Source organism: Lepisma saccharinum, chromosome 10, assembly GCF_977018435.1.
Source record: "Lepisma saccharinum chromosome 10, izLepSacc3.1, whole genome shotgun sequence".
Lineage (NCBI taxonomy): Eukaryota > Metazoa > Arthropoda > Insecta > Zygentoma > Lepismatidae > Lepisma > Lepisma saccharinum.
In genome coordinates this window covers 64397780-64423008 of record NC_139238.1, presented here as the reverse complement: position 1 = coordinate 64423008, position 25229 = coordinate 64397780, and the positions used below count along the sequence as shown (strand labels likewise).

General features: G+C 36.1%; 1 protein-coding gene across 1 annotated transcript in view; it reads right to left on the bottom strand.

Moving 5' to 3' along the window:
* Nucleotides 1-5301: 5301 nt before the first annotated feature.
* The window catches only part of LOC145994132 (pseudouridine-5'-phosphate glycosidase-like), a 170708-nt gene continuing 150780 nt past the window's right edge, over nt 5302-25229 (bottom strand). Inside the window, exon 9 of the mRNA XM_083130222.1 lies at nt 5302-5538. Within this exon, the coding sequence (XP_082986348.1) occupies nt 5302-5538 (237 nt within the window). The remainder of the gene's footprint in view (nt 5539-25229) is intronic.

Here is a 25229-nt window from a genome sequence, read left to right as displayed (position 1 = left end):
TTATGCCAATGGCTTGAAACTGTGTATGGAAATCACAACTTGTAAAACTGGAAAAAATTACAAACATAAACTAGGATCAATTGAACAGGTCACATGAACATCGTCGTATCCGATAAAATCCAAATGCCACAGAAACAGCAAAAGGAGTCAGCATGGCGTTTTTCCTCAAATGGGAAGTTCCACGGTGTAGAAAACTCTCCCATCTGTTCATAAAACGTTTCAGATTTATATTCACAAAACCAAAACACTTATTTTTACAATGTAAGTCTCTGCCGTCTCTGTTGGCAATACTGTTAGTTGCAACGTTGTTCGTGCGACCGATTCAATTACTAATTGAAGAGAAGCGAATAAATTGATAAAAACATTAATAGGTAAGAGTATACAAGATTTACAAAAAATGCAAAAGCTGCAATATATTTGATTATAAATTGGATGGAATTTGTGTGGAGAATCTTGATATAAACACGCCGTCGTAATATTTGATGCTAAACTTTTCTTCAAGAATCATGCTATAGAAACAACTTGTTAATGTAAATTACAGACAGGCAACATAAGTAGAAAATGGTGTACAAACTGTTATTTCCTTGTATTTAATAATGATAAGGCCAGAATTTAAACATGAACGTCCTGTCTGGTATCATTTTTACACTAAAAGAAATATAGAATTAATAGAAAGAACTCCAAGAATTATCTGCAGATTATTGCATTACAGTTTTACAATGTTAAAGTTGCTTTGCGAGTAGAATAATGTGAGTAGAAGCTGTTCAGAATTAAAACGTAAAATTATAGGCTAAAAAATGTATTATAAATGTTTGGTATAATAATGATAGTAAAGGAAAAAATCTGGCCGAAATGTTCTACAAGATTCCCAATTAGAAAGCTAGGCACTATTATCAAAGATAAGGGTATATACCCTTATCTGTTCTATTATCTTGTTACTACTGAAGAAATTAGAGGAAATAAAACATTAATCGGAAAGCTATATACGTACTTAACCTTTATAATATCATTTGAAATAGAATTATAATGTTTTCTTTGATTGCATTTACATATTTTGACCAATTTAAACCACTGATCTTTGATTCTAATAAACTAGAACTCAATATCTTATGGTTTTACTTGTACATGAAAATTGTTTTTCCTTTCATTTTTACCGGGTGAGGTGTTTATGTAGATTATTACTTTATTGTGTACAATGTATCTAACTGTGTGTATGTGTAATGTTTATGTTGGTAGGTTGGTAAGTTATTTCATTTCTTAATCGTAAGTGTATCAAAACGTGTACTTTTTGTTGACCAAATGTGAAAAATGGTGCTTTGTAAAGGTGATACTCTGTTAACACACCATAAAAATGTATTTTATACAAATAAAATATATTGTTTTATTAGTCTTCAACTTTCGTATTGCACTGCACTTTGTAGGGATTATACATGTAAGTTCTTTTATGTTTTTTCATGAGTCATGTACGCGTATGTAAATTTTATTATCAACTGCAGTAAATTTACTTACAACGCCAGTTGTACCCAGTATAATAATAAAATAAAATAAATAGAAATGAACTATCTTCTTATGGGAATTTAGAGACGAATAGTGACACGCACTTTTTAGTCACTCCCAGACTAATAATGAGTTGATTCTACAGGACAAATTATATGCAAATATGCGAAATAATGTTAGATATATATGGCAATACATTTATTTAAGTATAAGATGAAAATACTATATATTGAATTCTGTTTGTAATTTGAAAAATACTAAGTTACGTGCAAAGTGCAAAGATACAACTGGTCAGTTAGATACGGTATTTCCTGCTGTTCTATGGAAGTAAGAACCTATGTTTCTTTATCGCACTTGTGCGTTGGGGCGTGTAAATTGTATCGGAATCTGAGAAGAAAAACCTCAGAATTTCTCTCTTATGGGTATAGATACCGAATCTGCAAAGCATAACGACTTTAGTTGATCGACACATAACTATCCCTCTCAAAAGGAGAAAGATAAGTTTTATCTCTTGTTATTATTATTATTATTATTATTACTTAATTTGGTTTAACACTTCGTACTCTCTTTTCGATCACGATCTAGACAAATTAATATTATTCTATTTTCTACTTATAGACTTCAGTGGTAGGAACAAAAATGTTTAAAATGGTCGATTTATTGTACTTTGTATCTGGCATCATTTTCATGAACAATGTACAGGACATTTAATTGTTATGAACAATTATGACAATCGCATGCTGAAACTATCAAGCTTCACTAAATGACGAAGAAATGTCGGTTGATTTAGTGTTTTAAGTCCACAATATGCACAGTAAGGCTAATTGAGGCTTGACCTACAGTTTAAAGTGGGATCCGAACTCTATGTGCGTCCACCGGGTATCGAACTCGGGACCCCTTGATTACAAGGCGACGCTACCAATGCACCATCGGGGAAGCTACGAAGAAATGTGTGCCCTTCATTGACGAAAAGTAAAAAATGGTGGTTTATAAAGGTGGTACACTGTTAACACACCATAAAAATGTATCTTATACAAATAAAATATACCTATTGTCGCTGAATGATGTCCTTAAAGGTTCTCAGGTTTCAATTCTTAATAGGTTGATTGATTGATTGAATTAAATTTTTTGGGTGCTTCGGCACTTTAGACTAGTTTGCACCTGTCAGTGAATTCTTAATAGCGGATGGATTATTAGTTGTTTTTCCATTATCCACATCACTATGGCTCTTTTGTCATCTCTTTTTTGGAGATTAACTTATATACGTAGTTGCTACAAGTAATAAATCACCAATCCCGATCCTCCAGGATTCTGTGTTTCTCTTACAATCTTTAATCTAAAATGTGTGGATTTCGATTCCAAGCCAATACATATAATTGAGGGCTCCTTCGTCTGTTTCATGTAATCACTCATTATTATCGCTACGAATTAGCCTAGCAAGATACAAAAAACGACTGAATATAATCAAACATAAAATGTAATATGCGAGTAAAAACAACAATTGTATGCATTTTTGTTGCTGGAATATTCATTTTGGACCTGGCACGTGTCTATATATTTTCATTTTAACGTTATATTTTGGTCACGTACTTAAAAAAGAAGGATTAAATTATAAAAAATATAATTGTACATCATCTACATTACAATTTTGTTTACTATAATAACAAAATACATACGAGCCGAATATCAGGGTTACTCACCAAACTTGGCAAATTAAACTCGTGATGTAAGTCGAACACAATCTCCATAGAGATATACTGTATATATGGAATAATTGTTGCGAACTTATGTCTCGTACTAAGCAATATTGAAAAATGTTTTTATTACATAATTGTTATGAGCAAATTAAGTAACTTCTAAGTCTCCTCGACACATGTTCTGAAATATCAACTACGTGGCAAAAACAAAAATAGTGCGTCTATAATGATATGAATATAACAAAACCTATCTAGCATTGTAATAATACTTAAAATGTATTTGCAAAGAGTAACACTAAACAACGAAACGCACAATGTGCACAAAGCATGGATGCATGTTTCATTGTTCACTTCTCTTAGCAATTCTGTACTTTTTCGACAAGGAAATTTTTTTGAAAATATTCCTTGTTTCAAAAAACCACGTTCCACGCTACATTCTATAAAAAAAATGATATTTAGAGAACATTCTGGAGCAAATCTTGTAGTTTTCATTCGCTGTAGTAGAAAATTTAGGGCGCCAAGAAACTTTTGCAAATATCCACAATATAAAAATAAAATTACACGAAGTTTGTCAATACAATCTAGCAAGATTACTGGCTCAACTAGATTTTTCAAAAAATTGGATATCAGTCCAGTTCTAAAAAAAAAGTTGTTGCATAATGTTTCACTTCCGACAATTATATTAGAACCAAATTTTGTCACGCATTCCAATAGTTATCAAATACGAACAGGGGAAGAACAAGTACTCTGATTTTCTCTCGCACCTGGAGGAATGCAACACGCACGCACAATAGTATCGCGGAAAGTCTATGTATATGCATTTTCTCTAGTAATGGATGGTTTCGCATCAAACTATTTTTGTCGGTAGTCGAAACAAAGACGAGTTTTTATGTTATTTCGTGGACAAATGATATGGTTAAGGACATCAAAATCAGTGAACGTAGCTCTGATCTTTAACCTGGAAAAATTGAATATGGTGTCCAAAACTTTATTGCTAAGTATGTACCTTGAAATGATGAAGTGGGCCAGACAATGGAGAGCCAATAGCAGTGTAAAGAACCACATGGCCGTAGGCAGGAAAAATTTTCGGGGGGGTTCATTAATAATTGTTTTGATGGGCGTCGCCAGAAATTTGAATAATAGAAATAATTACAATAATTATATAATAATAATTAAAATATCGTAATTATAAACCAATTTTATTCCAAAATAATAATAATTCAAGAAAAAGCTTTAAAAGTTAGATGGAAATTTTAGTCATAAAGTTTTTGTTGTTTGACCTTAAAACGTAATTTTTGAAATTTTGAAAACTATGTAACCAGTTATTCTTTTTAAAAACTTACCCCGGTGCATGTATTGTAACCGCAATCGCAAACGTACAAAACTGGGGATCCGAGGTTTCAACTCCTATCAAGGGGGATTTTCAACTTTATCGGATAGGGAATTTAAAAGTTGGAAAGGAACAATCATAAGGGAATTTTCGGTCCGACCCAGCCAGGAATAATACTGGAAAGAGGACAGCAGAAGTGAAATTGGAAGGGTCGCGTGGGTGGTTTGCAATTCCGAGAAAAAATACTGTTTCACTCAAGTTTCAGAATTCCAAATGTATGAAAATTCTAGATTGATCGTTTCAACATTGTTTCCTTGTTGTATTTCTTTGAAACTTCGAATACATTTTTGAAAATGACTTACAGATTATGGTTTCTGAAATTCCATTAATGCAACATGTGAGAATTTTCGGGGGGGTTGAACCCTAGAACCCCCCCCCCTCTAAATACGGCCATGCAAAGAACCAGAAGTCTCCAGGTGGAAGGGTAGGATCAGGACGCAAGAAAATTCGAAGCGAGTCCGCACTGTGTCGAGTCGCCAGAACAACCGGAAAAGCGAAATGAAATTTTCGCGGTTGTGCCTTTCACTGTTATTCCTTCACAGTTATCCGTTCGCGTTTAGTCCGTTTCGCTGTAATTCCTTTCGCTCTTATTCCCTCGCATATGTTCCGTTTCGCGGTTGTGCCCTCTCGCGATTATTCCACCTCCCCGCTGTGTCTACTTTAATGAAAACCTGTTTGGATGAAAGCCTCCGCTGCCACAATTCATGTCTTAACGGGTCAAAGTTCCATGGTAGACTGGTTGCGAGCTTCGTAGTTACCTAAGCAGGGGAGATTCTGCACATGCGCGTTTGTTGTAGCTGCTGTTAGTTCATCACTCATCCAGACGATTTTCCCGCATATAAATATGTAACTAAGCATTATGTTTACATCAGAAATTAGAAGTTCTTGTCCTACCTTAACGTTGCTCTCCTGCACTTTCATGATGCAATCCAAATTGCAGCCTCCGATCACCACCTGCGAATTAAATAGAAAGTATGATTTTCAATCCCGGATTAAATTGCATAGCTACACTTTTCTTATGATTGATTGACTAATTTGGTTTATTTCATTTCACTTTTCTGCCACTTTTGGCTAACTGCCATGATAAAGATGAGTGATGATATGATGATATTGATGAAGGGAGACTGTACATTGCTTCGGAGTCAACTTTGAAGGTCCAATCGCAGTTTATCTGGCCACAAATCCGCTCCTAATTGTCTTGATGTGGATGTGATGTTTGAGGTTGTTCTTAATATCTAGAAAAATCTGCACCCTATATTTCCATTTCTACTTCGTATATGCTTACACTATATCTATTCTGTGTCCCTCCCAGGTAAAAAAAAATTTACTCTGTCCCGAGAATCACTGGAGCTAGTGAACGAAAGCAAGTCTCTGCGCAAATAGTGACTCGAGAAGGCTCGACCAATGAACACGTGCGAGGGAACGGGATTGCGTGGAGAAAGAAAAGCGCCTGCAGCTTTTTCAGCAGTGTTTACTGCTTCGCTCCGCTCACTCGCTTTCTCTCCTACTCTGCGTTTATGTGCGATCTTACTCCAAAGATTCCATGGATAGAGTATAGATCCGCCTATCGATATATCAGCCATGTACACTTGTTGTCTGCAGTGGGTTCGCATTTTTCTTAATTTATTGGATTAGTTTTTTTACGTCGCTTCTCTGCCACTTTTGACTAATCGCGACGATGAGGATGAGGGATTAGTAGATGCAATTGATTAAGGGACACTCACAAAGGACAGCCATTCCCAGGCTGGGATTCGAACCCGGAACACCTGCCTTCTTACATTTTGAAGTCTTGCTTTTATCCACGATGGCTCTAAGCAACAAAAGCAATCGCCTTCGTGTATAAAAGATGAACTTTCAGACAGTGATAAGGACTTTTACGGAAGAGATTTCGTATGTGCAAATTACCCACTTAGGGGTTAAGTTCAGGGTTTTATTACCCAGGACAAACATGCTTGGTTGTGTAATTTTAAACTGTAAATGTAAAGTTACACTGCAAGACATGTACGGCAGAGAATAAGTGCGATACTTGTGTGTAAACAGTTAAATGTCCTCATTATTTTGTATTTGTACTTTTTATTATTTTCATTTCCAGAGATTCTTCTTTTGACATCTGTTACGAATATAGTGAACTTGTTTGTGTCCATTGATACTCTTGCCACTAGGCTACCTTAGGCTATAGCCTGGGGGGCCACATGTCCTAAGGACGCCAAAAATGAGAAGCCGAAGGGGCAAAAGTAACAAAGGCCATCGACTAATAAAATTCCTTAACATTATGATAAAATAGCAAAATAAGACATGGCAAGTAGTGTAAAAGTATATAATACTATCTCGATAAATGATGAGCACCCTCAGGCAGATTTGGCTACACTTAAAACTAGCTCAAGATGTGCATATGAGCTTATTGCTCAAGTGTGGTACTCTGTCTAACCCAAGATTTTTGTAAAAATGACCTCGGGAATTTCCCGTGAAATGATGAGCCCCTTCAGATTGATTTGCCTACACTTACAAAAGCTACATCTGTGAGATTGTTGACCATAAGCTTGTTAAAAATATGCCCCTCTTGATATTGTTTCTGCTACACTTAAAATTATACCAAAGAGCTACCCATATACACCCACACCCACCCAACATATTTACTTCCGGTCCACTTCCGGTCCACTTCCGGTTTACTTGACAGACACCTGTGTTTTTTAGGTTTATTAAGTATAGAGTTTTGATTTGGACCCCAATAAATTTTATATAATAAACCAACAACAAAAATGCCAAAGCCAAACATATTAACACACACACACACACACACACAAAGTATACAAAGCACACTGCTGAACCCAACTGATATTTTTTATTAAGTATAGAGTTTTGATTTGAACCCCAAGAAATTTTATATAATAAACCAACAACAAAAATGCCAAAGCCAAACATATTTACACACACACACACACACACACACACACCCACACACACACACACACACACACACACACACAAAGTATACAAAGCACACTGCTGAACCCAACTGATATTTTTTATTAAGTATAGAGTTTTGATTTGAACCCCAAGAAATTTTATATAATAAACCAACAACAAAAATGCCAAAGCCAAACATATTTACACACTAAGTATATACACTAAATATACAAAGCACACTGCTGAACCCGACTGATATTTTTTATTAAGTATAGAGTTTTGATTTGAACCCCAAGAAATTTTATATAATAAACCAACAACAAAAATGCCAAATCAAAAATATTGTAATCAATGCAATAAGAATATAACCAGCCCCAATTGGGCTAGGCACCAAAAGAATTGTGATCCAGAAAAATGCAGAACACCCACAAAAATATGCCCAAAATGCCATAGAAAATATAGCATGGAATACTTCATATATAAACATATGGGTACTTGTTCTGCACAGTCATCAACATTGCCCCCACAACCATCTACATCTGGTCTGAAAAGGAAGCTTGAAACACCTGTTAATGCTAGAGCAGCAAAGCAGCCGCGCAATGCACCTATTCATAGCAGTTTTGCTGGCGAACTTAGGGATCACTGTTTTGTATCAGAGCCAAGATGTGATATTAAGAATTTTTTGAACAGTATAAATCCTGATGTGCAGGCAATTCTAAATGCACAAAATGGCTCTTATAAGCTGTCCCTCAAATTGTTTACACAATATAAGAAACCAAATTGCACAAAATTTACACAGCCCCACATAACAGAAACTGTAGCTATATATTCAAATACAAATTTAGACAAAATAATAAGCAGTTTGATAGATAAATTGAATATTAAACATTCTGAATTTGCTGCAAGAGAATCAGGATGGAGCCTATGTGGATCTCCACACAAGTTATATATTAATATTTCTGAATTCAGCCCATTACAAGGATCTACATATCTGCCATTACCTGCCAATATTAAAAACAAAAAAGCCGTGGTTAACATAGAAAATAATGATGAGAAATGTTTTCTGTGGTGTATTTTAGCTGCTTTGTATCCAGTTTTAAGGAACCCTCAGAGAATAACTTATTATAAACAACATGAACATGATTTTGATGATGCTATGGAGGGCTTAAAATATCCAATGTCAGTTCAGAATATTGATAAATTTGAAAAAAAAGGCCAGGGATATCAATGGTAAACAATTATCTATTAATGTTTTTATTTGTTCTACTGGCCGTGGCAATTGCTTGATAGATCCTCTCAGAATCAGTACATTTGATGATGATTCTGCTGTTCCGATTGATCTGCTCTTAATTGAAGAGGATGGCACATATCATTACATTCTGATACACAGTCTTGAAACTTTAGTCAGAAAACAACTAGACAAATCTAAGACAATATTCAAGTTGTGTAGAAGATGTTTAACTGTATTTGATGGTAGAAAAATGGAAAATGGTGTTTGTGAACAGAATACAGAAATTGCTAGAAACAAGTTAATTGAACATTTAAAATACTGTGGCAGCCATAAACCTGTTCATATGGTTATGCCTAAGCCAAATGAAAATGCCAAATTCAAAAAATTTGAAGCCTTGTTGGAACATTCAGCATATATAGTCTGTGATTTTGAATCAAACCTCAAACCCCTTGCATGATGCAGCCCAGATCCTGATGAATCTTCAATTACATCATACCAGTTACATGAGCCTTCTAGTTTTTATTATGTGGTTGTACAGGATGGTGTTGTTAGTGAAGAATATTTATACATGGGACCAGATGCCATCAAAGAATTTGCACATAGAATAGAAAATTAGTGCCATGACATAGCATCTAATGTCTTATTAAAATCAAAACCCATGGTGCCTTTAACAGAGGATGAGATTGAAGATTTCAACAATGCAGAAAAATGCCCGGTATGTGATTCTGAATTTTCAGATACAAATATCAAGGTGCATCACCATTCTCATACAGATGGTAAATTCAAAATGGTCCTGTGTAATAGCTGTAATATTAAGATCCGGAGACCAAAATTTGTCCCTATATTTTGCCATGGTGCATCCAATTATGATTTTCATCATCTGATTAGGTACGAGGGGTTTGACAAGCAGAATTTAAATATTTTAGCAGAAAATGATGAGAAATATATAGCTATTAGCAAGATAATTAAAGTTAATGGTGTTCCCATTCACTTAAGATATCTTGATTCCTACAGAATTCTGTCCGCTAGCTTGGCTACACTGGCCAATCAATTATCTGATGATCAATTCAAAATCACATGTGCTTTGTTTCCAAATCAGGACCTGAAATTAATTAGGCGGAAGGGTGTATACCCATATGATTATGTTACAGATTTTTTCTAAATTTGATGAGTGTGCTCTGCCACCACAACAAGAGTTCTACAGCAAACTCAAAGCATCTGGAATCACTAATGAAGATTATCACCATGCCCAGTTGATGTGGAACAATTTAAAATGCCAGACATTTGGTGATTATCATAAGGCATATTTAAAACTTGATGTGACTCTCTTAGCTGATATACTTCAGGCATTTAGAAAATCTGCCATGCAAAATTATAAACTGGATCCAATTTATTTCTACAGTGCTCCAGGCCTAGCATGGTCTGCAATGTTTTTGAATACTAAAATGCAGTTGGATCTCATTCAGGATCAGGACATGTATCTGTTTATGGAACAATGTATAAGAGGAGGCATGGTGCAATGCTCTCAAAGATATGCCAGAGCAAATAACAAATATATTCCTGATTATGATCCAGCACTGCCATCAAATTATATACTGTATGTGGATGCAAACAGCCTGTATGGTTATGCCATGATGGATAAATTGCCATATGCAGGGCTTGAGTGGGTCGAAAATTTCAATATTGAAGATCTTCATGATTTTGATGACAGTAACTATGGCCTGTTCTTAGAGGTTGATCTGACAATTCCTGATGATTTACACAACACATTTTCTGATCTGCCCCCAATTCCTGAGGTTAAGTGTTCACCTGGCTCTAAACAGAAGAAATTGATGATGACTCTAGTGCCTAAACAGGATCATGTCATATATTACAAAAACCTCCAGTTCCTGATGAATCATGGTGTTCAAGTGACCAAAGTTGGAAAAGTTTTGAGGTTCAGGCACTCAAGATGGTTGAAGCCATATATTGATACAAACACAGAGCTTCCAACATCTGCATTGAGCCAATTTGATAAGACCTTGTTTAAATTGATGGTCAATTCAGTGTATGGCAAAACAATTGAAAATGTCAGAAAACATATTGATGTTAAAATAATTACTGACCCCAGCCGGAGCAAAAAATTGATTGCAAAGCCAAACTTCAATTACAGAAGAATTTATGATGAGAATATGGCACTTTTCAACATGAAAAAAACAAATATTAAGTTTGATAAGCCTATTTATGTAGGGGCTGTGATATTGGAATTGGCCAAATTACACATGTTAAAATTGTATTATGATGTGTTGAAACCTTTTTATGGTGATTGTGTAAAACTGATGTACATGGACACAGATAGTTTTGTTCTTGATATTCAAACAGAAGATGTTTATAAAGATATAGCACAGCCTGAATTGTTTAAATATTTTGATACCAGTGAACATACAGAGATTCAACACCACAACAAAAAGGTGCCTGGCAAGTTAAAAGATGAGACACTTGGTGATGTTATTGTGGCATTTGCTGGGTTAAGGGCCAAGATGTATAGTTTTGAAACATGTAGTGGCGCTGTTGCCAAAAAAGCCAAGGGCATTGGCAGAGTAATTGTTGACAAAGAGCTTGAATTTGAGGATTACAAAAATTGTCTCAAATCATGTAGCACAATCAGAACATCAGAAAATAGAATTCAGAGTGTGGATCACTTATTGACTAGCAATATTGTAAGAAAAGTGGCTCTGGACCCACATGATGATAAGAGATGCATTTTATCATGCGGCATACATACTCTTCCATGGGGTCATTGTGATTTGAAAAATAGCAATCAATGCCCAATTACAGAGCATGATTTGAAATAAATAAACATGCCAATGAACTTATTTGGATTTAAAAAACAGGCTATTATGGACCTGCCAACACCAGCACTCTCTTCTGATATACAATCTATAATATCTAAACTAAGTGCTTTGTTAATTATTCATCTGAACAGCATACTTACAGATGTTGATGATAAAACAGGTAAAATATTATACATATTTAACAATAATTTAAATTATTACCAATTGCCTGTAGGTGGTCAATTACAATTTATTACAACCCCCGAGGGTAATGTCAAAATTTCAGTAGGGAGAAATGTTTATAGAATTAGGCACTCAGACATGGTTTCTGGCACTGTATATACTGTTTCTGCTGGTGACTGCTTATATATTGAGGTCCCAGGATCCTATGACAAGCTTATACCTTTTTTTATAAAATTAAGAATTAGATATTTTATAATAAATAACCACTAAAACAAAAATGCCTAATGATATATTTGGCCATACAAGGCATGAAGATCACAGTGATGAGATTCTGATGCTTGATGTCAGATTAAAAAAATTAAGAAGTGATTTACAAGCTTTACAAACCACACTCAATGCCAGTCTTCAACTAGAAATTACAAATTTAAAATCACAATGCATGGACCCTCTTCTTAAAATTGACTCAGAACTCAAATTGCTGCTTCAAAAATATACTGACTTGGCTACATTAGATAATTTTCAAAATTTAGAGGAAGCTGTAGCAGCTCTTCAAGCCAAATTTAAGACTCAGGCTACCAACTCTGAGCAATTGAAACAACAATTAGAAGACCAGATTAATAATGTCCAGACACAGCTCCAAACAATTGTCAAAAGCATAAAGTCACAAGAAGATTTTGATCTAGTAATTTCCACTCTAAAAGAACAGATTTAATCACTACAGATACCTAATCTGGACCCCTTGAACAATGCCATAGCCGAGGTTAAAGAAAAAATTGAGACACTTGAAAATTTTATGAACAACCTACCATCTTCTGATGCTCTGAGTGCTATAACTTGTAGTGTTGCCAACATCAAGCTACAACTTGAAACATATGAAGATTTTGGAAAAATTCAGAGTACCATAAGCCATCTTGAGGGTACAATAGCAACAGTACAAAGTGATCTGACAAATGTACAAGAAACTCTAGAATCTCGCCTGCCTGGTATTGTAGACACCCTTGTCAGTGTCCAGCAACAGATCACCAAACTTGAAAACCTCAACACTGAATCTGAGCTATCTCATTTTCATCACTTGATCGATGATATCCAAACAAAACTTGAAATTTTACAACAATCAACACCTACTCAGGCAGACATAGCCCTGCTTAAGATGCTATGCGTAGTGTGGCTGATGAATCTGAATTAAATGATGTGAAATTGGCACTTGAATCTTTGCAGAATACTGTAGCAAATCTGCCTACATCACAGGAACTTAAAAATATTAAGAGAGCTGTGAATCGCATATTGAAATCAGAAGATATCAAGAATATCCAGACAGATATCAAACAACTTACTCAGACAGTGGCCACTCTACCAACTAATCAACATATTAATGAACTTTATGCTTTGTTTGAGGATATCAGAAGACAAGTCCATGATCTTACTGCTCAAAATTCAAAATTGGCAGTTGTTGAAAATCTACAGCAAATTGTAGCTAATATCAAGCAACAGCTAGGAACCATGGAATCCAACCAAGCAAATGCTCTGTCTGTTTTTGCCACCCAGCTTCAAGAGATTGTCCACCAATACAAGAAACTTGCTGTAGACATAAGAATGAAACCAGGGCACGATGAGATTGTTAGGACTATCAATGAGCATCTTGAATCTGTAACAAGTAGATTGCTTACAGCAGAAAAAGAAATAACTGGCCTAATCGAGAATCCTAAACATACAGTAATTCTTGAATTGTACAGTATCCCCAACAAAAAATATGATTCACCATTTACACCAGGTGGCAAAATATATATGCTGTCCCCTGCACAATTTTATTACCAGTTTTTTGTTGGGGGCACACTCAGACCAATCAAGATCAAATATTGGCTACAACCACAGGCACACCACTACCCTACTTTATCAATAACAAATGCTGACAACAAACCAAAGGCCACCAGTATAGAGTTAGAGGATTTTACAGACCCCAATACATTAGAAACATCTTATGCTGAAGATGATGGTTCTCTGGAATTTAATATACAAATAGGAGACAAATTATATTTAGAAAATCCTGTAGTATCAGCTGCTGAACATCCCATAGTTGCAATATTCTTGTTTACATACTATGTCTAGACAAATTATTGTTGATGAATTACACAGAGAAGCCAGACATAATTATAAGAGATTGCCAGTAGTCACAAAAGGCATAGATGATTTATGGCAGTGTGACTTGGTTGAGATGGCAAGTGGACAGCTTAAAAACATAGACAAAATCAACAAGGGCTACAAGTATCTACTCACTGTCATAGACACATTTTCAAAATATGCCTGGGCTGTGCCACTCAAATCCAAGACTGGAGCTTGTGTTACAGAAGCCTTCAGGACAATCATCAATCAGAGTGGAATATCACCGCGCTATCTACAAACAGATAATGGCATAGAATTCTATAATTTGGTGTTTCAACAATTTATTAAAAGCCAGTCAATACAACATTACTCGAGTTACAGTGATCTCAAGGCCTCTATTGTAGAAAGATTCAACAAAACCCTAAAAAATCATATGTATAAAAAATTTACCCTTCAAGGTAATTATAAATGGCTCAGTATCCTACCAGAACTTTTAGATAGATATAACAACTCGGTCCATTCCACAATCAACATGAAGCCCTCTGAGGTAACTTCATCTGATGAGCAAAAATTGATCAGTACTGTTTATTATCCTAGATACCAGCCAACAACAAGAAAAGCCAAATGGAAGGTAGGTGATCAAGTAAGAATCAGCAAATATAAGCACATATTCAAAAGAGGCTTTACCAGAAACTGGAGCACTGAATTATTTACAGTGGTTCAAGTTAAACCTGGGACCCGTAACACATATATAATAAAAGACCATCGAGGAGAAATTCTCAAATGCAGGTTCTATGAAGAAGAACTCAACAAAACTAAACAGCCTGACACATATCTTATAGAAAAAATCATCCGCAGAAAAGGCAAAAAGATACTGGTGAAATGGCTAGGTCTCTCAGAACACAGCTGGATCGAGGCAAACAAAGTGATACTATGAACACCTGGGATGTTATAAAGAGACTGCCAGAGCCTGAACAGCAGATTAAGAGAAATGGCAAGCTGCTTCCTGATAATATTAGATGTCTTATTGTTGGGCCATCGGCTTGTGGTAAAACTACACTAATGATTGATAATTTTTTATTGGCACCCAAATGGTTAGACTGGAAAAACAGGCACTTGTATGTTTTCTCTAAGAGCTTGGAACAATTAAAATATCAGCAGCTGATGAAGCTATATGATGGACTGGATATAGCCACTTTTGAATCAGATGTTAAGCCACTCCATGACTGTCTTGATAACTCTGTTGTTGTGTTCGATGACATTATACTGGATAATCAAAACAAGGTTAGAAATTTTTTTACACAGGGCCGACACAAAAACATAGATTGCTTCTACCTGGCACAGACTTTTTCTAAAATACCGAAGCAGCTGATCCGAGACAACAGCAATTTTATATGTGTGTTTCATCAAGATCATACCAACCTCAAACACATACATGATGAATATGTAGGTGGGGACTTGAGCTACAATGATTTTTCCAAGTTTTGCAGTAGGTGCTGGAACCAGGACAGCGATGGGTTTGTCACAATTGATATGACAAGGAAACCTAATAGTGGTAAATATAGAAATAAAATTAACAATTTTCTAGACATTGAAACATATATAAATAACCATGAAAAGGCCAATTATTGATGATCTTAAATTAAGAGATTATCTTGTAAAAAGATTTAAGGAATGGAAATCAGAGAACGTGGGAATCTATGAACAACACAAACAAACAGAACAGCCTATTATTGATGCTATTAGTGAATTAGGTAAAAATGTCAAAATTGTTACAGAGCAAAATCAAAATTTGATCACAGAGCTTGTACCTGTAGCTGCTAGGAACATATTAGATTATCCAATCACCCCACTTTCTAGTATTCATACACCTAGTCCTGTTCCTCCTCGAAGAATTGAAGCTACTCAGGATCCTATTGAATTGGGTCTTCTTGCTCAAAAATATTTAAGCACACCTAAAGACAACAAAGATGAGGTTTTTTGTTTATATGCTGACACAGAGCGTGATGGTAGCATCATACATAGAATTGGCAATTTTAGAGTAACATTTATGGGAGATGATCTAATTGTATATTCAGAATCTCATCTTGGAGAAAGTGGTGGTTTTGTTAAGTATCCTGGCACACCTGGATTGTGGGAACTGATGACTAGGAAGAGACCTGGCAACTATACAGATCAAGATTATGAGCATTACAAAGAAATATTAATAAAATTAGATGCTCTATACCAGAACAATGATCCCACACAAAAAAGTGTCAAGTCTAGCAGTGGAGCAAAATACAACAACTTAATCAAGCCCATATGGTCACAGATCAAGACAGGTAGTGGGATCAAACAATATAACACCCTGCCTAAAGAATTTGTGTGGGTTGATGATGTCAGGAAACTTATAGATAGGTTGCTGGTGATAGCTGGGGAAGAAAATGCTGGTAACCACAATTTTTACAATGAAAAGGTTGGAATTATGGACATGATAAGCACCAAATTGTCTAATTTTATAGTGAATGACACTAAGGGGATTGGATATCTTATAAAAATTATTAATACTCTACCACCTAAATTTTGGAATATCTCTGAGGGTCGGGGGCTGGTTAATGACATTATAAACAAAATGCCATTTGAACTACACATACCAGGCTATCAGTATTGTGGTCCAGCCACAAAACTAGATCATAGATTAAACAGAGGTGACCCTGGTGTTAATCCTCTAGATGCTGTTTGTAGAGACCATGACATAGCATACAACACACATACTGATCTTGACAAGAGACATGTTGCAGACAAGAAATTAGAAGAGGCTGCATTTGGTAGATTTGTAAGCAAAGATGCTTCTTTAAGTGAGAGAATAGCAGCATTGGGGACCACCATAGCTATGAACACCAAACAAAAACTGGGGTGGGGGTTGTGATAAATTAAATAAAATTAAGCCACTTAATTAAGCTATGTAATCCCAGAATATGTATATAATAAACCTAGGATGAAGGCCAAGGGTGTTATGTATCAGATACCTTATGTAGGTCTTAAATCTCTTGAAACTATTGATAGTCTTTTAACGAAAAAACAGCGCAACAAAAAAAAATTCTTGTCTTGCCAAGGGCCATGGTATGAAATTATTACTTAGTACCCCTCAATTAAAAAAATTACAGCATTCCAGGAAAAAATTGCATACAGGGGGCTTCATATTTAGTATCCCGGCCATCTTAGCACCACTTGGTGCTGTTGGGAGCTTGGCTGGGGGATCAGCTGCTATAGCAAAAACAGTAATAGATGCCAAGAAGAATAAGGCAGAATTAGATGAATTGAAGCGCCATAATCCGGCCATGGAAAAACAAGGCAAAGGTCTTAAGAAAGCCATGAATAAGTTTAAAAAAACAAGAGCCGCTTACAAACCAAGATATTGAAGCTTTAATCTAGCCACTGGGCATCAAAAATTTTAGAGGTGTGTACATGTCTGATTCCTTACCAGAACAACCACTCAACAAAGAGTGTGCCATAGTTAATTTGGATAAGTACAAAAATCAGGGCACTCACTGGATCTGTTATATTAAATATTTAAACAATGAGGCATTTGTGTTTGATTCATTTGGAGGTATTCCACCTGAAAATTTAGTAAAATATCTAAAATCAACTAATCTTTATTACAATAATGCCCGTGTTCAAAATTTCAAAGATGTTAATTGTGGACATCTGTGTTTATCTGTTCTTAGATATCTGTCTCAAATAAATAAACCATCAATTGAAGATTTTCAAAAAGCCTCGTGGTATCTGAAACATCATGGGAGTATTCCATCTCACCAGCCAAAATTCAATATTGAAACTCAGATTACATGATGATATAGTGTATCCCAAAACAATAGCTCTCAGAGCATTTTATGGCATGTACTTGATCCCTAATATTACACACCACAACAACACAATCACAGTTGGTGACCAAAACATTGTCATCACTCCAGGGCAGTATAATCTGTCTACTTTAAATGCTCAGTTACCCAGAGGTATAGTATTAACTCAAAATTCTGTCACTCACAGAGTAGAGATTGTGTCTGCTACAGAGACAGTGGATCTGGGTACTATAGGAGAGCTATTGGGCTTCCAGAACAACACAAAACTTGAACCAGCCATCAAACACACTGCTATTAATATACCTAAATTCTTAGCTATAGAAACTCTAAATATTCACTGTAATGTGGCCGAGGGTATGATCACCAAATCAGATGGAATAGTCACTCACAAACAAACTGGCATCATTGCAACATTCAAACCTAACTCTGAATTTATGGAGCCCATCATCTACACTCCATCACCAACATTATATTTTCCTGTGTGCCATAATAGAATAGACTACATTGAATTGATGGTCACTAATGAAAAAGAAGAATTAGTTGATTTTGCTGGAGCCACAACAACTGCTATCATAGAAATTAATATTTAAATAAAAATACATACAAAAACAATGGAAAATATTGAGAGTTATGAGCTACAATCATTCCCCCCAAACAGGAGGACATTTGCAAATTTAAATCAACCCAACACAGAGATTGAGGTTGATCTTGATGTAGGAGATGGCTTTATACACCCCCACAGAGCAGACCTATACATCAAATTTGATGTTGTAAAGCTCGATGGTTCAGATTATCCTGCTAACTCAAACATAAAATTGGTAGACAATTTTGTGCCACATCTGTTCTCTGAAATTGAGATCAGAAGACATGGTGTTGTTATAAACAGAGTAGACTACCCTGGTTCTACCTCTACAGCTTTGGCCACACTAAAATTATCCAAAACCGAGGCTTCTTACTAAAAAATAGGTGGATTTGAGGCTGGTGATAAAATATTATCCAAGAGCCACACAGTATTGTTTCCTATGCGCCTGTTGCCAGGATTCTTCTCAGATTACAAAGATATTATGTGGAAGGGTGGTTTGAGAATTACATTTAGAAGAGCTGCCAATGATAATAATGCTTTGATGAGGTATAGTACATTAAACTCTACTGGGGCAGCTCTGCCTAATACTCTACCTGATGAAGGCAAGTGCCTTATTCAGACTATGGAGCTAAGAATTCCCGTAGTTGAGTATGAAGCCAATTATGCTCTTAAATACAAAGCAGATATACTAAAAAATCCACAGGTACCTTTACAATTTTATACATATCAATGTGTGCAAAAGCCTGCCAGTGGTAGCTATTATGAATTTGATGCTACAAACTCATTCTCCAGTATACAATATGACATGCCAGATTTTGTGGTGGTACTGTTTCAGACTAGAAGACACAATAATCAAGAAAAAAATTCAAGTAAATTTGATAACTACAACATCAAAAACATATATCTTAAAAATGGCAGAAATGAGGTGTTCCCTTGAGAAAATTATAATTTAAACATGTCCAAGGATGATTTTCTTAAATTATATGAAGCATATACAGCATACAAAAGGGTCACTACTGGCAATACTGACATGTATTACACACCAGATGAATTCAAAGCACAGAGACCCATGTTTGTCATCAACACTTCAAAAAGGAAATAAGTTGTGGTTAATGACAGGACAAACATTAAAATTATGTGTGAATTCCACGATACACTCCCTGATGACACCATATGTAGTGTTATACTTATAGGTGAAAAATCATATATTTATGATGTAATAAATAAGAGTGTCACAGAGCAATTCTAGAAAGCCTCTGCATATTACATTGTCTTAGTACTAGATATGCAAGTTGGGTCTGGTGTCCAATTGAACTTAAACCGGAAGTAAACCGGAAGTGGACCGGAAGTAGACCGGAAGTGGACCGGAAGTAAATATGTGTGGGCGTGGGTGGGTGTGGGTGTATGTGGGTAGCTCTTTGTCCTAATTTTAAGTGTGGCCATAGCAATATCAAGAGGGGCATATTTTTAACAAGCTTATGGACAACAATCTCACAGATGTAGCTTTTGTAAGTGTAGGCAAATCAATCTGAGGGGACTCATCATTTATCGAGATAGTATTATATACTTTTACACTACTATGGTAAGTTTTTACTTGCTTAGTTATTTTATGAAACATGGTAGAAGGGAGGATTTTATAGCGTTCAAATAACTACTCACATCATAACTCTATCTTCAGAGGTCACGCAACAGTGCTCCAAGAAACAAATGTGAACATTTTGAATGGCAACTGAAAGTCAAGTGGAGGGATATTGACAGTTGAAATGAACATCCTTGTTTCGCAGATCGCAAGTGTGGCTACCGTAATGTAGTGTCGGTTTCATTTTCTTTGTGCGGTATTAGTGTTGTGTGGCGACATGCATAGTGCACGTGGCGCTTATGAACCAAAATTAGTGAATATTTTTTAATCAGATGTGTTGTTAAACGTCCAGCAACCCATAAATTCTAAATTGGGTTCCGCTACAGGACCGGAACCTTCTTTGTCGCACAATTTAAATTCGGCCCAAGTTGCGTATTGCTTCATTTCAATACGGAACTTCGACCCTATTTAAACTGATCCGAGAAAAATATTCCTGGACCGAATTTAAATTGATCTGGAAAAAAAGTTCCTGGACCGTATTTAAATTCATCAGAAAAAAAGGTTCCTGGATCGAATTGAAATATCTTAAACATAAAAAGGTTATTTACTGTTTAGAACGCATTTACACGTGATGATTTTGTCTCCCGGTCGGGAATTGAATTTATTTACAATTTCTGGACCTTTAACAACCCCGGGGATTATTAAAGATCCGGGAACACATACATTCTGATGGGTTCTTTAACAGCACCGGAACCTTTCTCTCTCGCACAATTTAAATTCGGTCCAAGCTGCATATTCGTTCATTTCAATACGGAACTTAGACCCTATTTAAACACATCCGGAAAAAAAATGTTCCTCGACCGTATTTAAATTCATTCGGGGAAAAAGGTTCATTTACCGTATTTAAATTGAGCCGGAAAAATGGTTCCTGGACCGTATATAAATTAATCCGGAAGAAAGGTTTCTTGGCCTTATTTAAATTCATCCGGAAAAAAGGTTCCTGGACCCTATTTAAATTCATCCGGAAAAAAGGTTTCTTGACCCTATTTAAATTCATCCGGAAAAAAGGTTCCTGGACCCTATTTAAATTCATATGGAAAAAAGGTTTCTTGACCTTATTTAAATTCATCCGGAAAAAAGGTTTCTTGACCCAATTTAAATTCATCCGGAAAAAAGGTTTCTTGACCCAATTTAAATTCATCCGGAAAAAAGGTTCCTGGACCCTATTTAAATTCATCCGGAAAAAAGGTTCCTGGACCCTATTTAAATTCATCCCGAAAAAAGGTTTCTTGACCCTATTTAAATTCATCCGGAAAAAAGGTTCCTGGACCCTATTTAAATTCATATGGAAAAAAGGTTTCTTGACCTTATTTAAATTCATCCGGAAAAAAGGTTTCTTGACCCAATTTAAATTCATCCGGAAAAAAGGTTCCTGGACCCTATTTAAATTCATCCGGAAAAAAGGTTCCTGGACCCTATTTAAATTCATCCGGAAAAAAGGTTTCTTGACCCTATTTAAATTCATCCGGAAAAAAGGTTCCTGGACCCTATTTAAATTCATATGGAAAAAAGGTTTCTTGACCTTATTTAAATTCATCCGGAAAAAAGGTTTCTTGACCCAATTTAAATTCATCCGGAAAAAAGGTTCCTGGACCCTATTTAAATTCATCCGGAAAAAGGTTTCTTGACCCTATTTAAATTCATCCGGAAAAAAGGTTTCTTGACCCTATTTAAATTCATCCGGAAAAAAGGTTCCTGGACCCTATTTAAATTCATATGGAAAAAAGGTTTCTTGACCTTATTTAAATTCATCCGGAAAAAGGTTTCTTGACCCAATTTAAATTCATCCGGAAAAAAGGTTCCTGGACCCTATTTAAATTCAATCGGAAAAAAGGTTTCTTGACCCTATTTAAATTCATCCGGAAAAAAGGTTTCTTGACCCTATTTAAATTCATCCGGAAAAAAGGTTCCTGGACCCTATTTAAATTCATATGGAAAAAAGGTTTCTTGACCCAATTTAAATTCATCCGGAAAAAAGGTTCCTGGACCCTATTTAAATTCATCCGGAAAAAAGGTTCCTGGACCCTATTTAAATTCATCCGGAAAAAAGGTTCCTGGACCCTATTTAAATTCATATGGAAAAAAGGTTTCTTGACCTTATTTAAATTCATCCGGAAAAAAGGTTTCTTGACCCAATTTAAATTCATCCGGAAAAAAGGTTCCTGGACCCTATTTAAATTCATCCGGAAAAAAGGTTCCTGGACCCTATTTAAATTCATCCGGAAAAAAGGTTTCTTGACCCTATTTAAATTCATCCGGAAAAAAAGTTTCTTGACCCTATTTAAATTCATCCGGAAAAAAGGTTCCTGGACCCTATTTAAATTCATATGGAAAAAAGGTTTATTGACCCTATTTAAATTCATCCGGAAAAAAGGTTTCTTGACCCTATTTAAATTCATCCGGAAAAAAGGTTTCTTGACCCTATTTAAATTCATCCGGAAAAAAGGTTTCTTGACCCTATTTAAATTCATCCGGAAAAAAGGTTTCTTGACCCTATTTAAATTCATCCGGAAAAAAGGTTTCTTGACCCTATTTAAATTCATCCGGAAAAAAGGTTTCTTGACCCTATTTAAATTCATCCGGAAAAAAGGTTCCTGGACCCTATTTAAATTCATATGGAAAAAAGGTTTCTTGACCTTATTTAAATTCATCCGGAAAAAAGGTTTCTTGACCCTATTTAAATTCATCCGGAAAAAAGGTTTCTTGACCCTATTTAAATTCATCCGGAAAAAAGGTTCCTGGACCCTATTTAAATTCATATGGAAAAAAGGTTTCTTGACCTTATTTAAATTCATCCGAAAAAAGGTTTCTTGACCCAATTTAAATTCATCCGGAAAAAAGGTTCCTGGACCCTATTTAAATTCATCCGGAAAAAAGGTTCCTGGACCCTATTTAAATTCATCCGGAAAAAAGGTTTCTTGACCCTATTTAAATTCATCCGGAAAAAAAGTTTCTTGACCCTATTTAAATTCATCCGGAAAAAAGGTTCCTGGACCCTATTTAAATGCATATGGAAAGGTTTATTGACCCTATTTAAATTCATCCGGAAAAAAGGTTTCTTGACCCAATTTAAATTCATCCGGAAAAAAGGTTCCTGGACCCTATTTAAATTCATCAGGAAAAATTGAATTGGAATATTTTACATAAAAAAAGGTTCTTTAAAGTCCAGAACCGATTTACGCTTGCTAATTTTCTCCCCTGGAATTTAATTTATTTAAAATTCCTGGATCTTTAACAACCCTGGTTAATACAGAGCATGCAATTAGTGGAAGTGAAGGGCCATGGTAACAAAACTGTAATAATAATAGTAATAATAATAATAATAATAATAATGTTGTCGGCAGGGCGCAAATGATAATAGCATAATGGCCCAAATTTTATAAAGTTCTCCCCCTCCCCCGCCGACTACTATACATATATCCTTGAAAATTAGAACTAAGTGTTTTTCCCCTGGGTGTAGAAATCTTTCCTTTCAATTGAATGGGCAATTTTAGATTTGCCACCAGATTGGCTTTCAGAGAAAGTTCCGATGCAGTTTGGATCGCTTGCCACACATCTGCGACCCTTTTTAACCCCCTCAGCTAATCCTCAAATTACAGCATCCAGGAAGTTCTTACTTTTTTGGTTTCCCTTTCATTCGGGAGCCGGAACTTTCTCCTCCACCTTCTGCGTCCCTTATTAAGAGGGTGTTTTATGTCGGGAGCAAAAGTTTTCGGTTTTGATTTCCCGGAGGAGGGGGCCCCCGAGGGAGAGCTTAAGCCACTTCCTGCTTCATATTCTTGTCAACCAGCCACAGCTACAATGAGAACACTCAAAGAGCTGCCCTCGGAAGGAGTGCGGAGAAATTCCAAACATCAGGAGTGTGTGGAATGGGAGTCCTCGTTGCATTTCCACACGTAAAGGAGAAATTAGATTGGAGAGCTTTTTCTCCTTTCACTCTTTCTGGGTGGTATTCGCCAGGGTAAGAATTAGCGGGGGTGCCACGGATTCTCCCCCTTCCTTTCTGGGAAAAAGGTATTTTCTTTTATTCTTGGTAGAGATGATTTTGTCCCGCTAAGAACAATGTTACGCCCTTGTACATTTGTTTGCCATTTGAGCTTTCAAGTGTGTGTGTGTGTGTGTGTGTGTGTGTGTGGTGTGTGTGTGTGTGTGTGGTGTGTGTGTGTGTGTGTGTGTGTGTGTGTGCGTGTGTGTGTGTGTGTGGGCGCGCGCGCGCGAATAACACATTTCCCAAATCCGTTTTGTGAGAATTAGTCCCCTCTGTGTCACCTCGATGGCCGAGAACGTTGAATGCTGGACTCACGATCTGATCACCTACAATCCCAGGTTCTAATCCCATTTTGCGCATGGGTGTTCTTTGAGAGTGTCCCTTCATCAATTTCATCATATCATCATTCAACCTCATCGTCGCGATTAGACAACATGTGCCAGAAAAGCGACGCTAAATAATAAGAATAAAAAAATCAACTAATACGTCGTTGGGGATCCTCAAGTATCTTCATCTGTAATCCAATTCAGTTCCCTTTGACAAGATAAATAAGGCAAACTAAAATAAAAGCCCAGGCCAGAATTCAAACATGTCACGTTCGATGCCGATATCGTGAGGCCACCACTTAACGCGCTCGACCGCCAAGGATTCAAAAGGCATCGTTATTATCTTGCTACCAACACTGTTCTTCTGTGGAACATGCAGTAGAAGAAAATAAGTTTTCGATACGGAGTTTTCTATATGCTCGATCTTTTAGTAAATGAAGCTGTAAATGCGTTCATTTCCTGGCAATAAATTAACTAAGTAACCATATTCTCCTTCGAGAAGATAGCTCCTATTGCTCTTAGCACTTAACAATTTCGGAGCTACGTAAGTAGGCAACACTGGCTGCAGGTGTCCACACGAGCCTTCAAGAGGAGGAACCCGGGTAAAGACGCATGTCGACTCGTTGGCGCAGGCAAGCCAGCAGGTAAACCTTCTCTAAGACGCGGGTAACCATGGGTAGGAGAAAGAGCGAAGATTGCAGCTTTCTGTACGGGCCTACTGTTGATTGGTTAATTTGTGTTTTAAATCCACTTTATGCACAGTAAGGGTAATCGGGACTGGACCTACAGTTTAAAGCGGGATCCGAACCACTTGTGCCTCCACCGGGACGGGCCTACTGTTATACCAGCCTTACACCAAGTGACCTACCGAATTAAGTCATATGTAATATTGATGCATCAAATTACAAATTTTAATCATATATAGTATTTATATGTCTACATTAATATCGTGAAAAAATCTAAAAATATAAATAATACAAATGTTGGAACTGGTGCCGATATTAAAGAGGATAAAGAATTTTGGAGGGATATT